The sequence below is a fragment of the Mobula birostris genome, chromosome 17, assembly GCF_030028105.1.
Source record: "Mobula birostris isolate sMobBir1 chromosome 17, sMobBir1.hap1, whole genome shotgun sequence".
In the NCBI taxonomy this organism is placed as follows: domain Eukaryota; kingdom Metazoa; phylum Chordata; class Chondrichthyes; order Myliobatiformes; family Myliobatidae; genus Mobula; species Mobula birostris.
The window spans coordinates 68,305,066-68,332,657 of record NC_092386.1 but is presented as its reverse complement, the minus strand read 5'-3'; the positions used below and the strand labels follow the sequence as shown (position 1 = coordinate 68,332,657).

The following is a 27,592-nucleotide window of genomic DNA, read 5'->3' as shown; positions in this document are numbered from 1 at the left end:
CCTGGCTCCACTTATATCCATTTGTTAGCCAGGGTTTTTATGAACAGATAGCATATCAAATAAGGATATAAGATATCAAATAAATGAAGTAAAGGTGGGTGAGTGGAAATTCAGCTGAATTATGATCTAATGCGGTGGTGGAAATGGGCTCATTCCTGGCGCTCGATTCTTATCTTGACTGAGCTGAAGCTGTTTGCCCAGAATGGAAAATGTTTCATTCCCAGGACTCCATTTGAAGAGCACAGTTATCAGAGCACTTAGTGAGTGAGGCTTGAGCAATAGCCATGTTAGAATAACTGAATAATCTGTGTAACATCACAAGAAAGAATCTAAATTAAATTAGTGGCAGTGAACTTGACTGTGATCACTGAAATGACAGATGTACACTATATGCAAACACATTCATCATTCTACTGAGCCTAACTAATGGAGACATTGAGTTTTGGTTAGTCAGGTCCTGATGTCTGCCCTTGAGAGTGTACTGCTGTCTCCCTACTGATTAATCACATCCTTCCTGTTTATTCTGAGCTACTGCTGCTCTGTTTATAAGTAACTGATGATGCCTGAGGCACTTGTTTAATCAAACAAGACAGACATATGCTTATGGAGACATTATAATGCCCCTTCACTACTTAGGTCTTTCAAAATTTGGTCTAACAACCATCAATTCATTACACATTTTGTCATTAAAATCTGCATGGAAGCAATTGTTTCACTGCTACAGCCCTGCAATTCTATGATTGTGAAATGGCTGCTAAATTGCCCTGAGGGCAGTTAAAATGGTTAAGTAAGTGTTGGGGTTAGGGTTGCGATTTGAATGAGTGCATTTAAGGACCTAATAGTCAAAGGCATAGAGTATCTGTACCTTGCATGCTAGAAAGTAAGTTATTTTATCTTTGAAGCAATTCATGTAATAGCACTTCAATAAGACTATCTCCAAAACGTTGCTGAAATAGGGTATTCTCTTCATAATACGTTTTCAAGATAATTCCTCCTTTATCTTGCAGCTGTCAAATTCTGAGCTTCTGACCTCGGAATTGAGCTTTCCAGCCAACATCACAGATTATCATCTGAGTGCAGCAATATTCACAACAGCCAGACAAAGAGAAGAAGATGCTCCAGAAGCAACACACATCAAAGTTGCTGGTGAACGCAGCAGGCCAGGCAGCATCTCTAGGAAGAGGTACAGTCGACATTTCGGGCCGTGACCCTTCGTCAGGACTAACTGAAGGAAGAGCTAGTAAGAGATTTGGAAGTGGGAGGGGGAGGGGGAGATCCAAAATGATAGGAGAAGACAGGAGGGGGAGGGATGGAGCCAAGAGCTGGACAGGTGATTGGCAAAAGGGATATGAGAGGATCATGGGACAGGAGGCCTAGGGAGAAGGAAAAGGGGGAGGGGGGAAAAACCCAGAGAATGGGCAAGGGGTATAGTGAGAGGGACAGAGGGAGAAAAAGGAGAGTGAGAGAAAGAATGTGTGTATATAATTAAATAACGGATGGGGTACGAGGGGGAGGTGGGGCATTAGCAGAAGTTTGAGAAGTCAATGTTCATGCCATCAGGTTGGAGGCTACCCAGACGGAATATAAGGTGTTGTTCCTCCAACCTGAGTGTGGCTTCATCTTTACAGTAGAGGAGGCCGTGGATAGACATATCAGAATGGGAATGGGATGCGGAATTAAAATGTGTGACCACTGGGAGATCCTGCTTCCTCTGACGGACAGAGCATAGGTGTTTAGCAAAGCGGTCTCCCAGTCTGCGTCGGGTCTCGCCAATATATAGAAGGCCACATCGGTAGCACCGGACGCAGTATATCACCCCAGCCAACTCACAGGTGAAGTGTTCCTCAACTGGAAGGACTGTTTGGGGCCCTGAATGGTGGTGAGGGAGGAAGTGTAAGGGCATGTGTAGCACTTGTTCCGCTTACAAGGATAAGTGCCAGGAGGGAGATCAGTCGGGAGGGATGGGGGGGGGGACACACGGACAAGGGAGTCGCGTAGGGATCGATCCCTGCGGAAAGCAGAGGGGGGGGGGGAGGGAAAGATGTGCTTAGCGGTGGGATCCCGTTGGAGGTGGCAGAAGTTACGGAGAATAATACGATGGAACTGGAGGCTGGTGGGGTGGTAGGTGAGGACCAGGGGAACCCTATTCCTAGTGGGGTGGTGGGAGGATGGAGTGACAGCAGGTGTGCGTGAAATGGGGGAGATGTGTTTGAGAGCAGGGTTGATGGTGGAGGAAGGGAAGCCCCTTTCTTTAAAAAGGAGGACATCTCCCCTCGTCCTGGAATGGAAAGCCTCATCCTAAGAGCAGATGCGGCAGAGACAGAGGAATTGCGAGAAGGGGATGGCATTTTTGCAAGAGACAGGGTGGGAAGTGGAATAGTCCAGATAGCTGTGAGAGTCAGTAGGCTTATAGTAGACATACAATGATAGTAGATAGTAGATAGTAGACAATCATAGTAGATGTTCCAGAAGTATGTCTTTGGTTTCTGCCAGAACAGTTTGACAGGCCCACAGTTGAAGGCAAGAGAGAGCAAGTCAGTCCCATCTCTGACATGTAATTTACGTAGCACACGTAAGTGAGAGTGAAGTTTTAACCCAGCATCACTCAATCTGGATGTCTGAGATTAAAGATTCACTGATACACCTTGATGCAAATATCTGATCAGCCAATCCTGTGGCAGCAACTCAATGCTGAAAAACATGCAGACATGGTCAAGAGGTTCAGTTGTTGTCATTTGCCAGTACATGGGTGTAAAGGAGAATGAAATGATCGTTATTCTGAATCTGATGCAGCCGCATAAAAAACACAATAATCATAAAGAACATAATTTTTAAAATATATACAATAAATATAAAAGCAATCCTATAAATCATTATGTATATGTAACTGTTTGAGCGTGGCCGTATATACATGAGGTTATTTTATACACACTGACTGATAGTCTGTACATAAAGTGACTCTCCGTGCAGGAGTATCTGAACATCAGTGATTCTGACAGGAAATGATGAAGGGACAAAGTGACTCTTGGCAAGAGGGGTCCTTCCAGGTAGCAGCAGAGAATGTGAAAACACAGTCGGACGGTGACTGTGTCCGTGTACAGTAGGTATGAGGTGTGGATTGTGATGGTAAAGTGACGGTGGATGGGTGGGAAGTGAAAGGTGCTGAGGGGCTGTGTGTACGTAGTGGGGGAGGGGGTGGGGGTGGAGGTGTTGATCAGCCTGACTGCTGAGAAGTCACTGGTTTTTTCGAGTCTACTGGTCCTGGTGTGAATGCTGCGTAGCCTCTTCACTGATGGGAGTGGGACAAACTGTCCATGAGCAGGGTGGGTGGGATCCTTCATGATATTGCGGGACCTTTCTTTATACTGTATACATGTAGTGGCCACTTTATTAGGTACGCCTGCTCGTTTACGCAGATGATCGAATCAGCCAATCCTGTGGCAGCAACTCAAGGCACAAAAGTATGCAGACACGGTCAACCGGCCCGAGACGACTGTTCACTCTTTTCCACGGATGCGCTTGGCCTGCTGAGTTCCACCAGCATTTTATGTGTGTGCTTGGATTTCTCGTCTCTGTTATATTCTCCCCTCCCAGATTCGAACACTCACCTATATACTAGAGGTAATTTTACAGTGTCCAGTGCACCCGATTGTCTGCGCATCGTTGGGACATGGGCGGAAACGCACAGAGTGACAGGGAGAATGTGCAGACTGTCCCCGAGGTCAGGTGTGAAGCATTGTCTCCCTGTCTCTCTGCTTCCTACCCTTGGCAAACAGCAACACGTGGAGAATTGCCGCACATCTGATACCACCTCTCCCTGACGTTGCGTGCGGGAGCCAGAATCTGACTGTTTCTGATTGTTTATAAAGTGGGACTGAATTGGAGTGACGGTGGAGTACGGTGCCGGCGCCAAGCTGCCCGTGATGACACGTCATTGTCCATACAAGGCTCGGAGCCGCGCTCCATTCATAAGATGAGCGGGAGGAGTGGCCAGTCCTCTCCCGGGAACTTACAGCGACGCTGGAGTGCGGAGTACGGGCTTGTTGATTTACAAGCCGAAGGCTGCGGGTAGTTGCGTATTGAGGATGGAGGTGTCGGATGTAGAGTGCAGTCAGGTGAAGCGGTTACTGAGACAACACGGCCGTAAGTGCTTGCTCTTGGACTGCAGGTCGTTCCTGGCACACAGTGCCCACCACATCAGCGGTTCTCTCAACGTCCGCTGTAACACCATCGTAAAACGCAGAGCCAAGGGCTCCGTCACTCTACAACACATCATCCCGGCCGACGAGCCCCGCAGCCGGCTTCAAGCTGGCTTCTACTCCGCCCTCGTCCTATACGACGAAAGGAGCCCTCAATTTGACCTAGTCCGGCACGACAGCACCGTCAACACTGTCCTCAATGCACTGTCGGCAGCCTTCTGCCCAACTCACATCTACTTCCTAGCGGGTAAGGTTTATATCAGCAGCAGCTCCCTCCCACCCGCCGCTCTCCCTACTGTTGGAGAGACCTGAACTTGATTTAGCGTTGGAAAGCAGCCCGGCTCTAAGGTAGCGTTCGCGGTGTTCGGAGTGCACAGCTCCTGGCCTTCTGTTTGATGTTGCTGTTGCAATATAACGTACTTGCATCCATAATGGACGACGGTAGCTTTTGGTGCTGGTGTTCTGGTCTACTGGTGCTGGTAAAATTGTGACATCTCACGCGGTCATTCCTCCTCGATAGCACCGACATTTTCATGGAAACTTTTAGTTTGAGCGCTCTCTGGTTACCGATCGCCCGAGTGCGGGTTTCAGTTCGTGTAAGCGAGTGTATCGCTGGTAGCGCTGCGAATAACGGGGATTATAGTTTTATTTTAAATATGCGACCGCACAATAACAGGCAACATGTAAATTTAGCGAGGGAAAAAATAAGAACAAAACAGCAATATGTCGACAGGGGTCATTCTGGATGGTAAATAGGAAATCCTTAATATTTTGGTTTCACGGGTCCGACTCCTTGTCTGTGTTGTTCCGGGCAGCTGTGCGGGATCCCTGTGCTGGGGGCTCCGCATCGTCTGTAGGGCAGCCTGAATGGCAGGTGGGCAATAGTGGCTACAAGTAGATTCTGGCGTCCTACCGCCTTTAATCATACTTGGCAGAAACCCTTCCTCCCTTATACCGCCCAAACCACCTTGGCCATCGCCACCCCGCCGTCGCCCCTCACAAACTCGGCGCTTGTCATCTGTGGCGTTTGCCCACATCTCAGTAACGAGCTCCAAACAAACACAACACAGCGCGCCACACTGCGCAATGCCGCATATCACAGCAACTGCTCGCCACATTCGCAAACGGAATTGTTCGCGCTGTGTCTTTTATGAATTTAGTGTCGGGTGTTGTGGTGTTTAAAACCCCGGACGTTTCTGTATGCACACATTGAGATGGTCCACTGTTAAATTCTGTATTTGTGCAGAGAATTGACAACTATTTGCAACCAAATGTTTTGCGGAAGAACGCGGTGACATCAGGCTGTTAATTACTGGCAGTGCGAGGATGTGGTTCAGTACCGCCTGGGACTTCATCGAAAAGTGTGACTCTGTCGCCGTTTGTTTAGGGGTTGTCTCAATAAGCTGCGGAATTTGAATGTTTACCTTTTAGATGAGTGAGTCTGTTCTACCCAAGCCAGACACGTGCATATTGTGTGGCTGTGGATGTGGCCATGGAAGTTTCTATCTGGTTGATAATGAGACGCGGAACAACGAATGCAGCTTCTTCCGAAGTATCAGTACATCTGCTGCTCATCCCAAAACTGTCAACTGGGCCGAGCAAGGTTCGCTTATTCCGTGCTAAATCCCAATCTGCCTTCATTTATAAAAATGATCACCCTCAGCACAGAAACAGACCGAGCCCCTCACACTTCTCTAGGGTCCCCCTGTCCTTTTCTCCTTCCTGTACTCTTGATGTTTTCGCTTGACTATACGCCAACACATCAGCCTGTTTTAACTATCCCACATAGAATCAAGTTTCACCTTCTCATGCCTGTCGGGGGCCGGGGCTTCCACGTTTTGGGTGGCGAGAAGCCGGTTCTACTCTCCTTCCGCGGTGAGTTCCATTTCCACCTGCTCCGAGTTCGTTCTCTGCACGCACAGCTGCTCATACAGGGAATTCTAGTGTCTAGTGCTTTGTAAAACAAACTTAGCTGAAATATAATTCGGCAGCACATCATTCATCCTTTCAGCCCATGAGGGGAGAGAAATAGATACTCTGTAATATTTCAGGCCGATGATATCATCTCAGCCTCACACTTGGCTTGGAACCCAAACCACTCTTGATGTGTTCACGGTCTTTGTCCCTTTCCTCAGAGGTGAGGAGAGTCTCAACTTTAGATTCATTACATTTTAATTCCATAATAATAAATCAAAAGCGTAGGTTTTCGGTGTTCACTTTACGCAGCACTATAACTTCCAGATTTTCGAATTGCGTTTGACAACATGCTCGCTCTGTCAGTGTAAATAAATGTGTTGGAACACCTTCAAGTAGCTCAATCATTAAAAGACTGGAATATCTTTATTCTCTTTCCCACCCCAGTTCAGATATCTGCGCACAAGATGTCTAACACTAATCGTGTTGAACATCCTTCAGTGAAGAAAGTACGGTCAACATGATAAACATTTCAAGGCAACTTCACCACAAATATTGGATATTAGCCATATATGATATTGATTTTGAATATTTTGATTACTGTAACTTAAATTCCCATTTTTAGTCAGCCAAGACTTCCAACTAATAGAAAATTGATGATGCCCTTCAGCCAGCACCAAAGAGAAATGGCCAGCACTTGCTGGGTCCAGAATTTGGAGGAAGCTGTCGGCTGGTTCAGGGGGAAGTGGAACCTCTGAATCGTTCTGTTTGGACTGTCTGCCTCTTCTGCAATAGCCCCAGGAAATTGTGGGAGCAACATAAAACCAGAGTGCCCACTTGTGCTGGGACAACTGGAGTGGATCAGACTTTAGCTCACTTGTTGCAGGCACAGGTCTCATTCCTGACCAGACTGGCATCAAGTTTACCCAAGCGATAGCCAATGTCAGGAGCAGATCAGGATGTGGTCAGCCCTGTTCGAATGAGATTTTTAAAGCCTCATACATCTGTTAAACAGTACCCTGAAGTTTTCTCCCACTGTTCTGTCCACCGTACTCCAAGAGGTTCTGCAGTTTGCTGTGTCACGTACCCGTGACGGGAATAAAGAACCAGCAGAGATGGAAAACACTTTGGAATCCAGTATTGCTATTAACTAATAATATTTATTAGTAACTACACAATGTGTGGGCACGTGGCCAAGTGGTTAAGGCATTGGACTAGCGACCTGAAGGTTGTGAGTTCAAGCCCCAGCCAAGGGAACGTGTTGTGTCCTTGATCACACATTGCTCTGCGACGACACTGGTGCTAAGCTGTATGGGTCCTAATGCCGTTCCCTTAGACAACACTGGTGTCGTGGAGAGGGGAGACTTGCAGCATGGGCAACTGCTTGTCTTCCATACAACCATAAGAGTGAAGACTTTCCAGGTGCAAATCCATGGTCTCGCAAGACTAATGGATGCCTTTACGCAATACAGTAATATAATTGTAGATAAATCAAACAGGTTAGCAATGATTATATATATATATAAGTGAGTATATCAGTAAGTGTGGAAATATATGTATGAAAAACCAAGCTTCTTTAAGTCTAGGGGTAAAAAGATACAGTCTTACGATGATGAGTAAAGTTCAGTTCAGTTCATGGTGTTGAGTCGGGTAGTGATGGAGAGAGAGGGAGAGATTTGAGTCTTCAAGTGAGCTGATGCCATCGATCTCCTCGTTGTCCTTCAAAATCCTTTAAAAGTCACCAACTGTGACTTTAACCATGGGGACCAGTTTTTCTGTGGTGGAGCTATCACCCAGGTGAGGGTGGACACATGAACAACTCCCCACCAGTCAACCCCTTTCCTCTTTCCACTGCAAGAGCGACTGATCGATCCTCCAAAACCCACTTTTTCTGCAGGCACAACAATGCTCATTCAGTGTCCAGAACATGTGTCTGAGGTCTACAATCTGACCTCTTATTTTATTTTCCCGTGCTGAGCATCAACTGTCATTCAAATAACTCCTCCTTCCTCTCTCTGTGTAAGATATGCAAGCAGCCAAAAGTCCTTGAGAAGTATCAATAACCTGCCGAAAATCATAAAATAAATTGTCCATTAAATAACGCTGCCTTTGGTCACCATAGCAACTTACGAGCTACTCGGTGCTGTCTCCAACTCAGCAGAAATCCAAAAGTTACTTCCAGTGCCTTGAAGTGACAGTCCAACAGTTAGTCTTCGTCTCTCTCACTCTCTCTCTCTTTCAAAACAACATATCGATGTTAAATAACTCTCCCTCTCTCTTTTCAAAAGCACAGTTAATAGGGGTAATTGAGCACAGTTCATAGGGGTAAGTCAGGACCCCGTCACACTCCCCTTCATCAGGAAAAAAAAATTTGACGAAGATGAATTTTTTTTGTCTAAATGTAAATCACAGAGTTTGAAACAATACAGGTAAAATCATCAGAATACAGAGCAAAAATGTGTATATTTTCAAATTTAATATCTGGATAAGCAATCAGCTATAATATTGAAAGTACCTTTCACATGTTTGATTGTCAGATTAAATTCTTGCAATATCAGACTCCAATTTAACAACATTCTATTCTTATCCTTCATTTTAGTTAGTAACACTAATGGATTATGATCCGTATAAATCACAAGTGGTCTCTGGGCAACAGAAAGATTTTGAGGTCTCTGATCGTAGGCCTCAACAGCTGCTTTGCACATAAATTGAACAGCTATATCAACCCTATCTTGGAGAGGTGTCGACATGCCTCCATTGTTTACTAAACTTAACACCATCACGAGGCTTATAAGAACCATGTATACATCATGGAAGAGACCAAACAATCCACCCATCTGATTACAACCTTCACTTCAACTTGCTTCCATAACATCTTCCACCCCAAAACCATAACAATTCTTCTTCTTCTCGACAATATAACCTTGCAGGTGTCCACATGTCCAAACAAAATTCAACAGTGTAGCACATCCTTTCTCAGCAGGACTTTGTCCTGCAAGCAGAGTCAAAGGTCACGTAACGAATCCAAACTTTTCCAGCACTTTATCCAAAAGTCCAGGAACAGCACTTTTGCCATTATTTTCATTAACACTGACCTCATCAGTTTCCATCTAATCACCAACTTTTAAAACTCTGTCTAATACAAGCGACTGAGAATCGTCACATTCCACTGGTACCAAGGTTAACCCCTTATTCACTGAACCAAGATCATCTGACACACAAAAACTGCATTCCTTTTCAACCAAGCCAGGCACTTCAGACTTTAACTGAGCTTTAACATAAGGTTCAGAACTCTGTGAATTCACAGATACTTCAACAACCTGAACACAGGCAATCAGGACAGCTGCTTCTTCTGGGCTGTCATCACTTGTCCCAGTTTCAAATTCAAGGTCACCCTGAACCTCCCAGCTATTCTCTGGCAAACTCTTTTCTGGAGTAAACTCAACCTCATGGTTTAAAACCTCTTTGTCTGCTTTCTTATCAAACCCCTGCAGGGTAGTGGCAACCTCTGCATCTGGGTATGCCCTTACATCATCAAGAACACAACTTTTCAATTCATCACACAAAACAAACCCTTCCGAGCTGCAAAAATCATCAGGGTCCAACACTAAACCTCTCAGCTGCCACATCTCCCTTTTAAACTGTCTCTGTCTTTCTGCCTCTTCTCCCCATTTTGCTGCCTCTGCTCTCCCTTACAAACTGTTTTAATTTCAATTCATGCTCCATTCTTAATTTTTCCAACTGAAGCTGAAGCTCATCCTCAATACTAACATCCATTTCTGCTGTATTTCCACACAACCCAATCAAAAGAGATTTTCCCCAATCAATTCAAACAAGCCTCCCACAATTTGTTCATATCCTGGACGCAGGTCCCAATTTTGTCACATACCCCATGACGGGAATAAAGAATCAGCAGAGATGGAAAACACTTTGGAGTCCAGTATTGCTAATAACTAATAATATTTATTAGTAACTACGCAATACAGTAATATAAATGTAGATAAATCAAACAGGTTAGCAATGATTATATATATATATATATATATATATATATATATAAATGAGTATACCGTAAGTGTGGAAATATATGTCTGAAAAACCAAGCTTCTTTAAGTCTAGGGGTCAAAAGATACAGTCTTACGATGATGAGTAAAGTTCAGTTCAGTTCGTGGTGTTGAGTTGGGTAGTGATGGAGAGAGAGAGAGATTTGAGTCTTCAGGTGAGCTGATGCCATCGATCTCCTCATCGTCCTTCAAAATCCTTTAAAAGTCACCGACTGTGACTTTCACAAAAGGGACCGGTTTTCTGTGGTGGAGCTATCCCCCAGGCGAGGGTGGACACATGGACAACTTTCCACCAGTCAACCTCTTTCCTGTTTCCACTGCAAGAGTGACTGATCGATCCACCTGATCGATCCTCCAAAACCCACTTTCTCTGCGGGCACAACAATGCTCATTCAGTGTCCAGATCATGTGTCTGAGGTCTGTATCATCTGACCTCCTATTTTATCTTCTGGTGCTGAGCATCAACTGTAATTCAAATAACTCCTCCTTCCTCTCTCTGTGTAAGAAATGCAAGCAGGCAAAAGTCCTTGAGAAGTATCAACAACCTGCCGAAAATCATAACATCAATTGTCCATTAAATAATGCTGCCTTCGGTCACCATAGCAACTTACAAGCTGCTCGGTGCTGACTCCAACTCAGCAGAAATCCAAAAGTTACTTCCACTGCTTTAAAGTGACGGTCCAATGGTTAGTCTTCGTCTCTCTCTCTCTCTCACTCTTTCAAAACAACATATCGATGTTAAATAACTCTTCCTCTCTCTTTTCAAAAGCACCTAATAGGGGTAAATGAGCACAGTTCATAGGGGTAATTCAGGACCCTGTCACAGCTGACTCACATCATCTCGCTCGTTTCAATAAGTTTCAGTCAGCTTGATTTGAAATTGAACATCCACAAACAGTGCATTTTCTGTGTCAGGGGCCCTTTTATAAGTGGTAATTCAGGTAATACCCAGAACATATTTCAAGCCCTTTGTGTTTTTGCACTGTGGGGATTAATGTTACCAGACCCCATCAGTCATGTGAACTATATTAAATTCACAAAGCTACAGCAACTGGCACATATAATAAAAGTCTGTTTCTTTACGATGCAGGAGGATATGAGAGATTTTCTTCAGAATATCCCGAGTTCTGTGTGAAAGCAAAAAGTCCACCTGGAATCTCAACAGTGTCCATCATTGAATCACCTGAAACAAGCCTAAATGCCTGTGGGACTCCACTGCATGACCAGGTAGCCCCAGCCTCTCAGTGTCACTGCCTTTCATTTCAGTCCTCCCTTCCTCCCAGATATTAAATGCAGTGGAAGTTTTATGTCTGATGTGAAAATTCTTTCCCCCAAATAGCTAATCCTTGTTTTGATATTCATAACTGGTTGTTAGCAGTGATGACCCTTCATCCATGTTGCTAGGAGACATAAAGGGTAAATAACTGACGTGGATACAAATTTACCTCTCCCACCTCTTGCATGGCTGGTCATCTTGCAGACCTAACAATGGACCTGCAATTATGCAAATTTCACAGCCTCGGGATTTCTCAAAGTTCCTCACAACCAGTGGAATGCTCTGGGAATTTTGGGGTTAATTTGGTTGAGCAAGGTCCCTCAAGCATTGCTGTGGAATTGCTAGAAAGCCTACTTCAGATGTTAGTTTTGGGGCAAATATTGAACAGGATTTCCTCCATGTGGAGATGTTACAATCAGAACTAAAAGGTAGCACTCTTATTAGTACACTGAGGTATAGTGTAAATCATGTGTTTGGACCTCTGTCTTAGACCAAACCGGCGCTGCGGATCACCCACTCAACCAAAGTTAATACCAGAGACATAGTCTGCAAGTACAGCAGGATTCAGAACAGTAAAGGTTTGACCTCACTGTAAGTGTTACAGTTTACAGACATAAGAGGATTAATCTATACTCACTGGAGTTTAGGAAAATAGGGTTGGTGATCTCATTGAAACCTATTGAATATTGAAAGGTCAAGACAGTGGATTTGGAGAGGATGTTCCCTATAGTGAAGGAGTCTAGGGCCAGAGAGCACAGCCTCAGAATAGAAGGATGTCCCTTTAGAACAGATGAGGAGAATTTTCTTTAGCCAAAGGGTGCTGAATCTGTGGAACTCATTGTCACAGTGTCTGAAGAGACCAAGGTACTAGGGGTATATTTAAAACAGTGATTGACAGGTTCTTCATTAGTAAGGACATCAACGGTAATTGGGAGAAGCTGGAGAATGGAACTGAGAGGGATAATAGATCAGCCATGGAGCAGACTTGATGGGTAGAATGGTGTAATTCCGCTCCTGTGTGTTCAGGTAAACACATTCCGTACATTGTGCACACCCGTCTCCATACAATGCCCAAGTAAATCATTCCCTATTCCTCATGCAATGAAAATCAAAGCCAAATTAAGCTATGGAGGTCTCATTAGTGTTTAATAAAACAATTCTCTAATCGTATTTATTGAGAATTAATTAACAATATTTGTTACTTTTTTATTCACTTCCCACTGTCAGAACAACCAAGTGTTTCAGGTAGATTAATGGTTTTTCCTTAACCTTCTGACGCATTGTAAGGTGCCACCTGTGGCCTGAACTACAGAATGTTTCAGAGTTTTCACCCATACCAAGTCATTCTGATGCCCTCCTTGCTACGTGTTACTGGAACGGGGCAGAGGAGGGCCACTGTTACGACCTGTAGCAGGCTCCTGGTTGTTAGGGCCACTGTTTTGCAGCTGCTGAGCTCAGGTACTTGGTGTGTGGAGTCTGCACAGGGTCCTCTGACTATGTGGGCTTCCACAACTTCATCAACTTTCCTTCCACATCCCTAAGCCATTTAACTGGCTTTTGTAAATTACCCCTTAATGCAGGTGATGGATAAAAGAACGAAATGGGGTCAACAGGCATGTGAAAGCAAGTAACTTGTAGGACTACAGGGTAAATTGGTTTCTTATTGTCACATGTACCAGGGTACGGTGGAAAAACATTGTTTTGCATGGTATCTGCACAGATCATTTAATTACATCAGTACATTGAGGAAAGAAATAACAGAATGCAGAACAAGGTGACAGTCACAGGGATAGTGCAGTGCAGGCAGACAATGAGCAGCAAGGCCATAATGAGAAAGTTAGTGAGGATGAGTCCGTCTTATTGCACTAAGGGCTTATTGAATAGTCTTACAGCAGCGGGAATAGACACTGTCCTTCAGTCTGGTAGTATGTGATTCCAAGAATTTGTATCCTCTGCCCAATGGGATGGGGGAGAAGAGAGTAGATGGAGTGTTTGATTACGTTGGCTGCTTTACTGAAGCAGTGAGAAGTATCGACAGTCAATGGAGATAGTGAGAGGGGAAATGTGACTGATGAGATTGCTCTGTTGGGAGATAGCATGAACTCAGTGGGCTGTCGGGTGCTAATGAAGAAGTAAAATTTGTTCCCTGGGCCAACTACTCCCATTTTCTTTTCTCCAGCAGAGAAAAGCCTCAACTGCCTGGGGTCGAAATCCCCTCTACCTCTACGCCTCCTCAAAGATTTACAGTACAATGCATGACTGAGTCTGGATCAACATAGAACATAGAACAATCCAGTACAGCTCAGGAACAGGCCCTTCAGCCCACAGTGTTGTGCCTAACCAGCTAAAAAGTGAATCAAAAACAGCCAAAAACTAATCCCTCCTACCTCCACAATGTCCATATCCCTCCATCCTCCTCACATTCATGTAGCTCACAAAATCCTCTAATTTATTTAACTCGATGTCGCTCCAAAGAAAACAGCTGAAGTTTATCCAGCCTCTTATGTCAGCACGTCCCTTCTAAACCAGACAACATCGTGGTAAACCTCTTCTGCACCCTCTCCAAATCCTCAACATCCTTCCTGTAGAGCTGTGACCACAACTGGATGCAATACTCCTGATGTGGCCTAACCAGAGTTTTATAAAGTTGCAACATAACCTCTTGACTTTTGAACTCAGTGCCTCGACTAATAAAAACAAGCATTCCATAAGCTTTCTTAACCATCTTATCAACCTGTGGAGCCACTTTCAAGGAGCTGTGAACCTGGACCCCAAGATCTCTCTGCTCAGCAACACTTAAGGATCCTTCCTTTAACAGTGTACTGTCTCCATGCATTTGTCCTGGAAAGATGCAACACCTCACACTTATCTGGGCTAAACTCCATCTGCCATTTCTCTGCCCCTATCTGCAACTGATTTATATCCCACTGTATTCATTGCCAGTCTTCTACACTATCCACAACTCCACCAATCTTGATATCAACCGCAAACTTGCAAACCCACCCATCTAAATTGGTCAGTTTTCTGTTTAGGACTGATATTTCCGGAGGAGTAAGTGTAGGAAAGAAAGAACATCTGAGAGAATCAAGAATGAGGCAGAGTTATGTTTATTTAAATGGATGTATGGGTACAGGAGTTGAGTTGGTGTAAAAGGAGGAAATACTCTGAGTAAACCATTCAGTCACATTGTATATATCAAACAAAATCACGATGTACATCCAACAAAATCTATCAAGTCTTTAAAATGAAATAACTCAACATGCATGTTGGTTTAAGTGGATACTGTATGTCCAAATGATAATGCCTAGAACTTGTCTAAACAATGGGATTAACTTCAGTGTAAAGTTCTGATGGTTGAGCCTTGCCTTGGATTGAACCTCACTTGTTAATTCTAGCAACTCCTTGGTTGATAACTTGGATTGGTGGGGAAGATGTGGGTGTGGCATTGCCATTTGTCAAAGTTTCCTTTGTAGCATTGTGGCTGGCCACATGACTAGATTATGCCAAGCAAGGTCCTGGCACCAGGAAGGAACTGGATGATTAGATTCCGGTGGCTCTCAGCCAGCAAGTTCAGTTTTATGATCTGGACTTTGTGAGGGCGATGGGTATCAAAGGAACAAGCACCTCCCCCTGCCCCCCCCCCCCCGGCAAAATCTATAGGAACGAATGCTGATGAAGACTTAAATACAGAAAATACTCTGCTTATCTTGTGAAAGATCAAGCCAATTTTATTATGTACAGAATAATTGTTTTTGCCATTGGTTAAGATATAATAAGGTCATTCATAAATCAGAGCCAATATTCCTGAATGAGGTAATGCAGTGAGAGCCTTGTTGCCTCACAGCATCTGTCAAGAAATGGAGAATAGGTGTGGAAGATCACTCCTGTACAATAAATTACTGTTATTGTGGTGACTACTGTTAAACACTAGAATTTACATTTAATTATAGGGTGGTCCAGTGGAAATTCTCCCTTTCCTTTATCTCGGAAGTGCGCATCATGCTTCAAAAAGGGACACGCTCGACGCAATGGGGATTACAGCTCTCCTGAACGTCTCTTCCAACTGTCCAAACCATTTTGAGGATCATTATCAGTATAAATGCATTCCAGTGGAGGACAACCAGAAAACAGACATCAGTTTCTGGTTCATGGAAGCAATAGAGTACATCGGTAGGAAAGATTGCAATAATTGTATTTCACCGTGCAGTACTGTCTCACTTTCTCCATCTTTTTCTTCAATTGTCAGTAACTTAGTGATTGACATTAAATATCATTGTTCCCAGGTTATTGCATTCCAGTTTGATCTGTTATAGAGAGCATTGTCCTTTAAGTCCGCGTATTTGGTGTTGGTACAGGAACTCAGGGCCATGAGCATTATTTATCTAAAAGAGCAGTCCATGATCATTCAGCCTTTTATGGAATCTGGGGTGTCCCTTCCTGTCTTTAGTGCAAAGTTCTGTTCAATGGAGTGTAGTGAGATCTATTTTGTCTTGGAGCTCTACCGAGTGGAAATAGATGCCTTGGCCCCATTCGTTCATGTCAACCATGCAAACTATCAAGTTCGTCCCACTTCCTTATCTTTTGCAAATGGACCTCTAAACCATTACTGCTTAACTATTTTCTTTAGATGTTGTTACTGTACCTTCCTGAACCACTCTCTCTGGCAACTCATTCAAATTACACACCACCCTCTGCGTTAAGAAATTGCTGCCCAGGTCTATTTTAAATCTTTCACCTCTCATTCCACCTATGCCCTTCTAGTTTTTAGCTCCCCTGCTCTTAGAAAAAGACTATGCACATTCATTGTATCTGTACCATTTATGCTTTTATACACCTCTATAAAGCCATCCTTCAATCGCCCACATTTCAAGGAATAATGCTTTAGCGTGCCCTATATCTCCTTATAACTCAGAATCTAGCAGCATCTTTCAAACCTTCTTCACACTCTTTCCATTTTGACAATCTTTCTTTTACCGGGGTGACCAAAACGGTACCTAATACTCCAAGTGCAGTCTCACTGATGTTTAGTACAATATTACGTCCCAGCTCGTATATTCAGCACTGACTAATGAAGGCTATCACGCTAAACACTTTCATTAATAGGGTATATTTACTAATACATTTCTAAATGGCTGCCAATAAAAAGAATTTGAATAAAAATTATTAAAAGTGAATCTGAGGCAAAAAAAAATTGCTGACTAAAGGTACAGGAATCATCCATTCAGTTCCTTGGGTCCACCTTTCACTGGATCACACCAATCTGCCCCTTTACCAACAACTGTTCATCGTATTTAGTTTCTTCTTCAATACATTCTTGTTTCTGAGATTTATAAGCTCCTGATGTTTAATTACAATTTTACATTTGGGTGTGTTGTACACAAGGTTTCCTGTTTACATGTAGCCAAGAACTACTGAGATAAACTGCTGTGTGTGATAATCAATGTTGCTATTTTGTTAAATTCCCTGAGGAATTTTCAACATGGGGCTAACAGCCATTTCATTATTTTCTTTATTCCCTTTTGGCAAATTGGAATCACATATATTGCTCATATCATTAATCCTTGGGTAATATCCAGTAATTATATGGAAATCCAAAAATATTTGCGAGAGGATCACTAATTTCCTTCCACACATCCCTGAGCGTGCTACTTTTAACCCATCTGGCTCAGCACGTTAGTTGACATTTAAACCAGCAAGTGCCCATCAATAAATAGAAATAACTTGAATAAGGGAAGAGGAAATTTTCATAGACACAAAGATTGTGTAATTTTATTATGGCTAGGTAGGATATTGACTATTGGATAATCCATGGTCCAGTAAAGATCGCAAATTCACGAAGGAATGCGTAGAACTTCACTAACAATCTGTCTGCAGATCTGATTGACAGTAATAGACAATTCCTGTACAAATCCCAATGATTAGGACCCATTTCACACATTGTATTATTTTCAAAAAGAATTACTTGTAGAGCGTTTCAAAGAAAGTCATATTACAGTACAGTTCTGGAGACCTATCTGTTATTGCTTTCCTCATGTACTGATGTAATTAAGTCACCCTATCAGTAAGCTTGAGAAAATGCAGGGACAACTTACAAGGATGTTGCTGAGACTTCAGGACCCGAGTTGTAGGGCAAGGTTAAAAATAATAATGTAGGTCGCATCTGGAATTTTTCCGAGTAGCGGATGACTTCCTCCGACGCCGTTCTGACATAGTTGGAATTCGCATACGAGGCAAGTTACAGCAGTGTTTTGCCGTTGCCTTCTGCCGGGTGAGTTTTTTTAAAAAAGAGATCACCAGCTCTTAACCCCGCACGGATGGAAAGCATGCCGGGGGGAGCCATCTGGGTTTGAACTTCGGAACCTCCGCTCCACGGTCCAGCCACTATGCCACCAGCCGACAGGGCAAAGTTAGGAATTCATTTAATGGATGTGGGGAGATCCGATAGAGGTATGAAAAATTTGGAGGGTTCTAGATTGGGTGAATGCTAGCAGGTTCAGGTTGGGTGAGACTAGAACTAGAGGTCACAAGTTAAGGGTGAAAGGTGAAATATTTAAGGGAAATCTGAGGGGTTCTTCATTCAGAGGGTGGTGTGAATGTGGAACAGGCTGCCAGTGGAAGAGGTAGACGTGAATTCAATTGTTACATTTAAGAGAAGTTTGGAAAGGTGCATGGATGAGAGGGGTATGGAGGACTATAGTCTGGGTGCAGGTAGCTGGGACTAGGCAGGAGACCAAGCCAGCACAGACTGTGTGGACCATGGGGGTTTGTTTCTTTGTCATGGTGCTCTATGACAGAATTATTGCTTGTGGGCACAACAATGGGGAGAGTGTTGTTTTCTGATGGGATGGGGTGGATTTATGTTAGTTATTGTCACAAAAACCTGAGGTACAGTGAAAGGCTTGTCTTGCATACTGTTCATGCAGATCCATTCATTACACAGTGCACTGAGAACAAGGTAAAACAATAACAGAATGCAGAATAAAGTGTAACAGCTACAGACAAATGAGCAATACATAAGACCATATGACATAGGAGCAGAATTAGGCTATTTGGCCCATTGAGTCTGTTCACCATTCAAACATGGCTGATCCTTTTTTTCTCCTCCTCAGCCCCACCCCCCAACCTTCTCCCCGTAATCTTCGATGCCGTGTTCAATCAAGAACCTATCAAGTTCTGCCTTAAATACATCCAACAACCTGGCCACCACAGCTGCCTGTGGTAATAAATTCCACAAATTCACCATCCTCTGGCCAAAGGAATGCAGGTGGACAATAAGGTGTAATGTCATAATAGGGTAGATTGTGAGGACAAGATCCATTTTATCAAACTAGGAAACCATTCAATTGTCTTGTAACAGCCAACAGGGCGGAAGCTGTCCTTAAGCTTGGTGGTGCGTGGTTTCAGTCAATTGTCTTATAACAGCAGGGTAGAAGCTGTTCTTAACCACACCACCAAGGTTTCAGACTTTGGTATCTTTTGCTCAATGGGAGAGGGGATGAGAATGTCCAGGGTGGGAGAGGTATTTGAATATTTTGGTTGATTTACTGAGGCAGTGAGAAGCATAGACAGAGTCCTGGATTTCATGGTGCGCTGAGTTATGACCACAGCTCTGCAGTTTGTTGCAGTCCTGGGCAAGGCATTTGCTGTAGCAAACCATGATACATCCAGCGAGAATGCCTCAGTAAAAATTAAGGGTCGACAGCGATAAGCCTCTTAAGGAAGTAAAAGCACAGCTGAGCTTTCTTGTCTGCGGCACGTATGTAGTTGGGCCTGCACAAGAGGTGTTCATTCCTAAGAACTTGAATGCCTAAACCCTCCTGACCTCAGCACCACTGATGTAAACTGGAGAAGTGGATCACCCAGCTTCCTACCGTCAATGACCAGCTCTTTTGTTTTGCTGACATTGCGGGAAATTCCTGACAGCATGTTAATAAGCTCTCTATCGCCTTTCTGGATTCGCCATAGAGAGCTAGAACACTACAGCACAAAAACAGGCCCTTCAGCCCATCTAGTCTGTGCCAAACTATTATAAACACAAAATAATCTGCAGATGCTGCAAAAGATCAAAGCAACACTTTCAGTACGCTGGATGAACTCAGCAGGTCAGGCAGCATCAGCCAGAAACGATGAATCGACGTTTCGGGCCGAATCTATGTACCTATCCAAATTACTCTTAATGGTTGAAATTGAACCAGCACCCATCACTTCCACTGGTTGCAAACTCTTACCACCCTCTGAGTGGTTCCTCCTCATCTTCCCCTTAAATTTCACCCCTCACCCTTAAACCGTGACCTCCAGATCTCGTCCAACCTCGGTGGAAAAAGACTGCCTGGATACCCCTCATAATTCTGTTTATCTCTATAAAATCCCCCCTCATTCTCATAGGCTTCAGGGAATAAAGTCCTAACATTCAACTTTTCCCTGTAACTCAGATGTCAAGTTCCTGGTAACATCCATGTCAATGTTCTCTGCACTCTTACTGAAATCATTTCTGTAGGTTGATGAGCAGAACTACACACAATACTCCACAATGGGTCTCACCAACATCTTGTAGAACTTCAACGTAACATCCCAACTCCTGTATTTAATGCTTTGATTTATGAAGGCCAACATACCAAAGCTTTCCTTATGACCTGTGACATCACTTTCAAGGAACTATGGAACTGTATTTCCAGGACCCTCTGTTCTACATCACTCCTCAGTACCCTACTGTTCACCATGCAAGTCCTACCCCGCTTTGTCCTCCCAATATATCACACTTGTCTGCCAATTTTGAAGCCCATTTTCCCAAGTGGTCCAGATTTTGTTGTGAGCTTTGATAGCATTCCTCGCTGTCAACTATATACCCCAATCTTAGTGTCATCCGCAAATATGCCGATCCAGTTTATGATGTTATCATCCAGATTGTTGGTATAGATGTCAGACAACAATAGACTCAGCACAGATCCTTGTGGCACACCACTAGTCACAGGCCTCCATTCAGAGAGACAACCCTCTACCCTCTACTACCACTATCTGATCTGGCTTCTGCAGTGAAGCCACTGTCTAATCCAAGGTACTACATATTTCTGAATGCCCAGTGACTGAACCTTCTTGACCATCCTCCCTTGCCAAATGCCTTGCTAAAGTCCTTGTAGACAACATCTACTGCCTTTTGTTCATCGACATTCTTGATAACTTCCTCGAAAAACTCTATAAAATGGTTTAGACCCCACCTATCACGCACAAGGCCATGTTCACTATCCCTTATCAGTCCCTGTTTATCCAAATACGTATATATCTGCTCCCTTGGAATACCTTTAAATAACTTTCCCACGACTGACATCCCTATAATTTCCCGGCTTATTCTTAAAGCCTTTCTGAAACAACAGGAAAACATTTGCTATCCTCCAATCCTCTAGCACCTCACCCATGCCCAAGAACATTTTAAATACCTCTACTAGAGCCCCTGAAATTTCTACAAGGTCCAAAGGAACACCTTGCCAGACCCTGTGTGCAGTTATGGTCCAAGACCAGAGGGAGAGACACTGAATCAGATGAACAGTTCACTGACTTTTGATAAGAACTGTGCAGAACTAAAGGAAAAACAATAAATGCCAAGTCCAACAGGGCCATTAATTAAAACTCTCAAACTAAAAGCTAATGCCAACACTGTGATTTGGAAGCAGTAGCTTAACACTAAATAAATACCACTTCACAGAATCAATATCAACAGAAGTATTCTTTCCTGGAACAAGGACAAAGGTAAACAGGGAGAGTTGATATTTCTGTGCTTCTGCTCAAGACTTGGCAAAACCGAAAGAAGAGGATAGAAGTTAAATACCACCACAATAAAACACTAACATCCGTACTCATGAGCATAATTGTTGACCCCATTCAACAGTTCGCCTGCGAGGGCACCCAGACCCACAGTAGTGTCCATGGTTGTGACACTGAGGATTTATCCACCCCAATTTCGTCTCAAGACAATAAGCACCTCCTCCTCTGTAATCTGGATGCAGTTCATGACCTCACTGCAGTGTTCCCTCACTTCAATAGACTCTGTGTCTTCCTCCTGAGTAAATAGAGATGCAAAAAATCCATTCAAGATATCCACCATCTCTTTCAGCTCCATGTATACATCACCACTGTGATCTTCAAGAAGACCAATTTTGTACCTTGCTATCCAATTTCTCTTGTCTGTAGAAACCTTTGGGATTCTCCTTCACCTTGTCTGCTAGAGCAGCCTCATGTCATCTTCTTGCCCTCCTGATTTCCTTCTTGCATTTCTTATACTTTCTTGTATTTCACAAGTACCTATCTGGCTACACCTGCTATACTGTACTCCTCCTCCTCCTTCTTAGCCAGGGGTCTCTAAATCTGATATACTTGCTTTCCATTCTGACAGGAATGTACAAACTTTGTACTCTGAAAATTTCATTTTTGAAGGGCTTCCATTTACCAAGCACACCTTTGCCAGGAACTCTGTCCCAATCCACACTTGTCAGATCCTTTCTGATACCATCAAAGTTGGCCTTTCTCCAGATTAGAATCTCAACTCAAGGACCAGATCTATCCTTTTCCATAATTATTTTGAAACTAATGGCATTATGATCTTTAGATCCAAAGTGCTCCCCTACACACTTCTGTCACTGGCCTTGTCTTGTTTCCTAATAGGAGATCCAGTCTCTCTCTAGTTAGGACCACTATACGTATATTGATTAAGGGAACTTTGCTGAACACTTCTACCCCATCCAGCTCTTTCACAGTTTTGGAGTTCCAGTCAATATGTGGAAAGTTAAAATCACTTACTGTCACAACCGTATGTTTCTTGAAACTGTCTGCAATCTTCCTACAAATTTGCTCCTCTAAATCCTGCTGTGTGGTCTGTAACATAATCCTATTAACATGGTCATCAACTTCTTATTCCTCAGCTCCACGCATATATCCTCACTAGATGAGCTTTCCAGTCTGTCCTGTCTGAGCTCTGCTGTGACATTTTCCCTACTAGCAATGCCACCCCTCCCCCTTTAATCCCTCCTGCCCTATCATATCTAAAACAATGGAACCCTGGAACACTGAGCTGCCAAATTTCACTCATGGCAACAATGTCATAATTCCACATGCTGATCCATAACCTAAGCTCATCCGCCTTTCCCACAATACCCCTTGCAGTGAAAAGGATGCGACTCAGAACACTAGTCCTGCCGTGCTTAACCTTTTGATTCCTATCTTTATATGCAGGCTTAACAACATTTTTTCCCCACAACTACTCCGCTATCTGCTCTGGTGATCTTGTTCCCATCCACTTGCAACTCTAGCTTAACCTCCTCCCCCGCTCCCCCGACCCCCCCCCCCCCACCCCACCCCGGTGTAGCACTAGCAAAACTCCTCACAGGGATATTAGTCCTTGCCCAGTTCAGGTACAAACTATTCCATCTGGATTGGTCCCACCTTCCCTGGAAGACAGAATCTGAAGTCCTCTCCTGTATTATCTTCCTATTTCTGGCCTCACTAGCATGTGGTACGTGTAGAAAACCTGAGATCACACTTGTGTTTGGTTTATGCTGGGATGGGATGGATTTTTGTTGGGGTAGTGAGAGTATGTGCACATGCACATTCGAGGGTGAACTTGTACTGTTGTGAGGCTGTGTTGGGGTAGTGAGGGTGTGCGCATGTTCGAGGGTGAACTTGTACTGTTGTGAGGTTGTGTTCACTTGCATTAACTTATTCACTTATTCTAATCTGAATAAAAAATAGAAAATGAATTCCAGGTTGGACTAGTGTGTACATTTCTTCATTTTGATTGTGTTCAGGTTCCTTTCTTCTGTGTTTTTTTTACCCAGTGTCTGCTGTGTTTTCTATTTACAGATTCTGTTAAAAATGTTGACGGCCGAATTCTGGTCCACTGCCAAGCTGGGATCTCAAGGTCAGCCACCATTTGCCTTGCCTATCTAATGATGAGTAAACGAGTTCGGCTGGAAGAGGCCTTTGAGTTTGTTAAGCAGAGACGGAGCATAATTTCACCCAATTTTAGCTTCATGGGACAGCTGCTACAGTTTGAGACGCAGATCCTGGCCTCCTCCTGCTCTGTAAAATCTGCTACTCCTTCAGGAGTTCTCAGAGAGCAGAAGAAGGCATCATCAACCCCGACTTCACAGCTCGTCTTCAGCTTTCCTGTGTCTGTCAGTGTTCACTCAACCCCAAATAATCTGAATTACTTACCCAATCCGATCACCACATCACCAAGTTACTGAAGGACTAGAATTTGTCTACGTTTAACTGAACATCCAATCCAGTAGTGTGTTAAGCAATCTGTCCAACTACCATAGACAAATGGACAGTTTAAATTGACCTAGAACTGAAACTGGCTAGTTTAACATTTCATGCCTGAACTGTTCAGTCTGGAAGGACTTCTTTGCAATAAGTTACAATTCACTTTTGAATAAACAGGATGTTTGACTTTCTAATGAACTAGTTCGTCACAGAGCCATAGAATACTACAGCACAGAAACAGGCTTTTTGGTCCGTCTAGTCTGTGGCCAATCTGCCTAATCCCATCGACCTGCACCTGGACCGTAGCCATCGACACCTCTCACCCAAATGTCTCTTCAATGTTGAAATCGACCCCATATCCACCATTTGCGCTCACAGTTTGTTCCACACTCTCACCACCCTCTGAGTGAAGATGTTCCACCCTCCATTGAGCATTTCACCTTTCAGTCTTCATCCATGACCTCTAGTTGTAGTCTCACCCAACCTCAGTGGAAAAAGCCTGGTTGCATTTACCTTATCTATACCCTTCACAATTCTGTATAGCTCTATCAAATCTCCCCTCAATCTTCCACATCCTAAGGAATAAACTCCTAATCTATTCAACCTTTCCAAGGATCCTCAAGTCCTGGCAACATCCTTGTAAATTTTCAACTTCATTGATATCGTTCCTGTAGTTAGGTGACCAAAACTGCACACATTACTCCAAATTAGGCCTCACCAACGTCTTATACAATTTCAGCAGATCGTCCCATCTCCAGTACTCAATACTTTGATTCATCAAGGCCAATGTGCCAAAGGCTTTCTTTACGACCCTCTCCACCTGTGACACCGCTTTCAAGGAATTATGGATTTGTATTCCCAGACTGTCTGTTCTGCCACTTTCCTCAGTGTCCTACTGCTCACTGTGTTAGTTCCATCTGTCATTTTGCAGCCTATTTTTCCAACTGGTCCAGATCCCACTGCAAGCTTTGATAGTCTTCCTCACTGTCCACTACATCTCCAGTTTTGGTGTCATCTGCAAATTTACTGATCCAGTTAACCACATTATCATCCAGATCATTGACATAGATAACAAACAACAATGGATCCAGCACCGATCCTTGCGGAATTCCACCTGTCACAGGCCTCTAGTCAGAGAGGCAACCATCTACTACCACTCTTTGGCTTCTTCCATGAAAGCAACGTCTAATCCCGTTTACTACCTCATCTTGAATGCCACGTGACTGAAACATTTTGACCAACCTCCCATGTGGGACCTTGTCAAAGGCCTTGCTGAAGTCCAGGTAGACAACATCTACTGCCTTGTCTTCATCAACTTTCCTGGTAACTTCCTCGAAAAACTCTATAAGATTGGTTAGATACAAATATCCATGCACAAAGTCATGTTCACTATTCCTAATCAGTCCCTGGCTCTCCAAATACTTAAATATCCGATCCCTTAGAATACTTTCCAGTAACTTTCCCACTAGTGATGTCAGGCTCACTGGCCTATAATTTCTTGGCTTATTCTTAGAGTTTTTCCTAAACAATGAAATAACAGTGGCCATCCTCCAATCCTCCAGCACCCCATCCATGGCTGAGGATGTTTTAAACATCTCTGCTTGGGCCACTGCAATTTACTCTTACTATATCTGTAAAAACTCTTATGATTCTCCTTTACCTTGTCTGCTGAAGCAACCTCATGTCTTCTCCCAGCCCTCCTAACTTCCTTTTTAAGTGTTCTCTTGCATTACTTATACTCCTCAAGTACCTTTTTGGTTCCTACCTGCAATGCACCTCCTTTTTCTTAACCAGGGTCTCAATACTTCTCAAAAACCAAAGTTCCATAAACCTGTTATTCTTGCCTTTTATTTCAACAGGAGCATACAAACTCTACTCTCAAAATTACAGTTTTGAAGGCCTCCCACTTACGAAGTACACCTTTGCCAGAAAACAACTTGTCCCAATCCACACTTGCAAGATCCTTTTTGATACCATCAAAAATGGCCCTTCTCAAATTAAGAATCTTAATTCGAGGACCAGACCTTTTCTTTTCCATAATTACCCTGAAACTATTGGTATTTTAAGACTATAAAATCTAGGGGCAGAAGTAGGCTATTCAGCCCTTCCAGTCTGCTCTGCCACTTCAACATGGCTAATTAATTATCTCTCTCAATCCTGATTATGATCACTAGATGTTAAGTGTTCCCCTAAACAAACTTTTTTCATCTACCCTGTCTCATTCCCTAATAGATCTAGATTTGCACTATCTCTAGTTGGGACTTCTATGTATTGATTAAGGAAACTTTCTTGAACACATTTGATAAACTCTTTCTCATCCGGCCCTTTTACAGTATGGAAGTCCCAAACAATATGTGCAAAGTTAAAATCACCTATTATGACAACCTTTTGTCTCTTGCAACAGTCTGTGATCTCTGTAAATTTACTGCTCTAAATCCCACAGATTGTTGGGTTAATTAATCTATAGATTAATCCCATTAACGTGGTCATACTTTCCTTATTCCTCAGTTCTACCCGTAAAGCCTAAATGAGCTCTTCAGTCTGTATTGACTGAGCAGTGTCGTGACATTTTCCCTGCCACCCCTCCCTCTCTAATCCTTCCCACTCCATCATGTCTAAGACAAAGGAACCCCAGAACACTGAGCTGCCAGTCCTGTCACCAAGTCTCACTACTGGCTACAATGTCATAATTCCAAGTGCTGATCCATGCCCTAAGCTCATCCACTTTTCTTACAATACTCTTGCACTGAAATATACGCAGCTCAGAACATTAGTGCCACCATGCTCAACCTTTTGAATCCTGACCTTGTCTGCAGGATTTACAACATCTTTCTCCACAACAACTTCACTATCCGTGCTGGCAATCTGGTTCCCATCTCCCTGCAACTCTAGTTTAAACCCCTCCCCCTACACCCCATGCAACACCAGCAAAGCCAACCCTTCAATACAGATCTCACTTTCCTTGGAAGAGAGCCCAAAGATCCAAAAATCTGATTCCTTGCCTCCTGCTTAGTTACATGTTAGACTGTATGATCTTTCTATTTCTGGCGTCACTAATTCGTGGCGTGGGTAGCAATACTGTGATCACATCCCTGGTGGTTCTGTCCTTTAGCTTAACACCTAACTTGCTGAACTCCCTCTGCAGAACCTCGTCACCCCTCCTACCCATGTCTTTGTTACCTACATGGACTGCAACCTCTGGCTGTTCACCATCCCTCTCAAGAATGCTGCAGACTCAGTCTGAGATGTCCCTGACCCTGACACCTGGGAGGCAACAAACATCTGGCAATCTGTTTTTTTTGCCCACAGAGCCTCCTTTATGTCCAACAAATCCCCTATCACTACAGCTTGCCTTTTCTCCATCTTTCCTTTCTGAGCCACAGAGCCAGACTCAGTGAAAGAGACTTGACCACTGTGGCATCCCTCTGCTAGGTCACCCCCCTCCAGTAGTATCCAAAGTGGTATACCTGCTATTGAGGGGAATGGCCAAAGGGTACTCTGAACTGGCTGCCTATCCCCTTTCCCCTCCTGACAGCCACCCGGGTACATGTATCCTGCACCTTGGGTGTAGCTACCTCCCTGTATGTCCTGTGTATTAACCCCTCAGCCTCCCAAATGATCCACAGTTCATCCAGTTCCAGCTCCAACTCCTTAACACACTCTGTTAGAAATTGCAGCCAGATACACTTCTTGCAGGTGAAGTTGTCAGGGACACTGGAGGTCCCCCTGCCTTCCAACGTCCCATAAAAGGAGCATTCCACTATCCTGTCTGACACCCCCCCCTGCTCTAAATGTGCAATAAGAAGGAAAGAAACTATAAATAATAACAAAAATCTCTCCCAAGCTTTGATGAGCCAAAGTTTCAACTCCCCACTCCAACACTG

At 43.7% G+C, this 27,592-nt stretch overlaps 1 protein-coding gene across 1 annotated transcript; it reads left to right on the top strand.

Annotated features, from left to right (window-relative positions):
* The first annotated feature begins 3,998 nt into the window (after positions 1 to 3,998).
* Positions 3,999 to 26,126, top strand: dusp4 (dual specificity phosphatase 4). The gene is made up of 4 exons (XM_072281877.1): positions 3,999 to 4,446; positions 11,268 to 11,404; positions 15,404 to 15,623; positions 23,304 to 26,126. Exons 1-4 carry the CDS (start codon positions 4,086 to 4,088, stop codon positions 23,687 to 23,689), a joined length of 1,104 nt encoding a protein of 367 aa, XP_072137978.1. The 5' UTR covers positions 3,999 to 4,085; the 3' UTR covers positions 23,690 to 26,126.
* Positions 26,127 to 27,592: the final 1,466 nt, after the last annotated feature.

Coding starts and splice junctions, on each gene's coding strand:
- dusp4 (XM_072281877.1), top strand. CDS start 4,086: ATGGAGGTGTCGGATGTAGAGTGCAGTCAGGTGAAGCGGTTACTGAGA. Junction 4,447..11,267: donor TCACATCTACTTCCTAGCGG/GTAAGGTTTATA, acceptor TTTACGATGCAG/GAGGATATGAGAGATTTTCT. Junction 15,624..23,303: donor GGAAGCAATAGAGTACATCG/GTAGGAAAGATT, acceptor TTCTATTTACAG/ATTCTGTTAAAAATGTTGAC.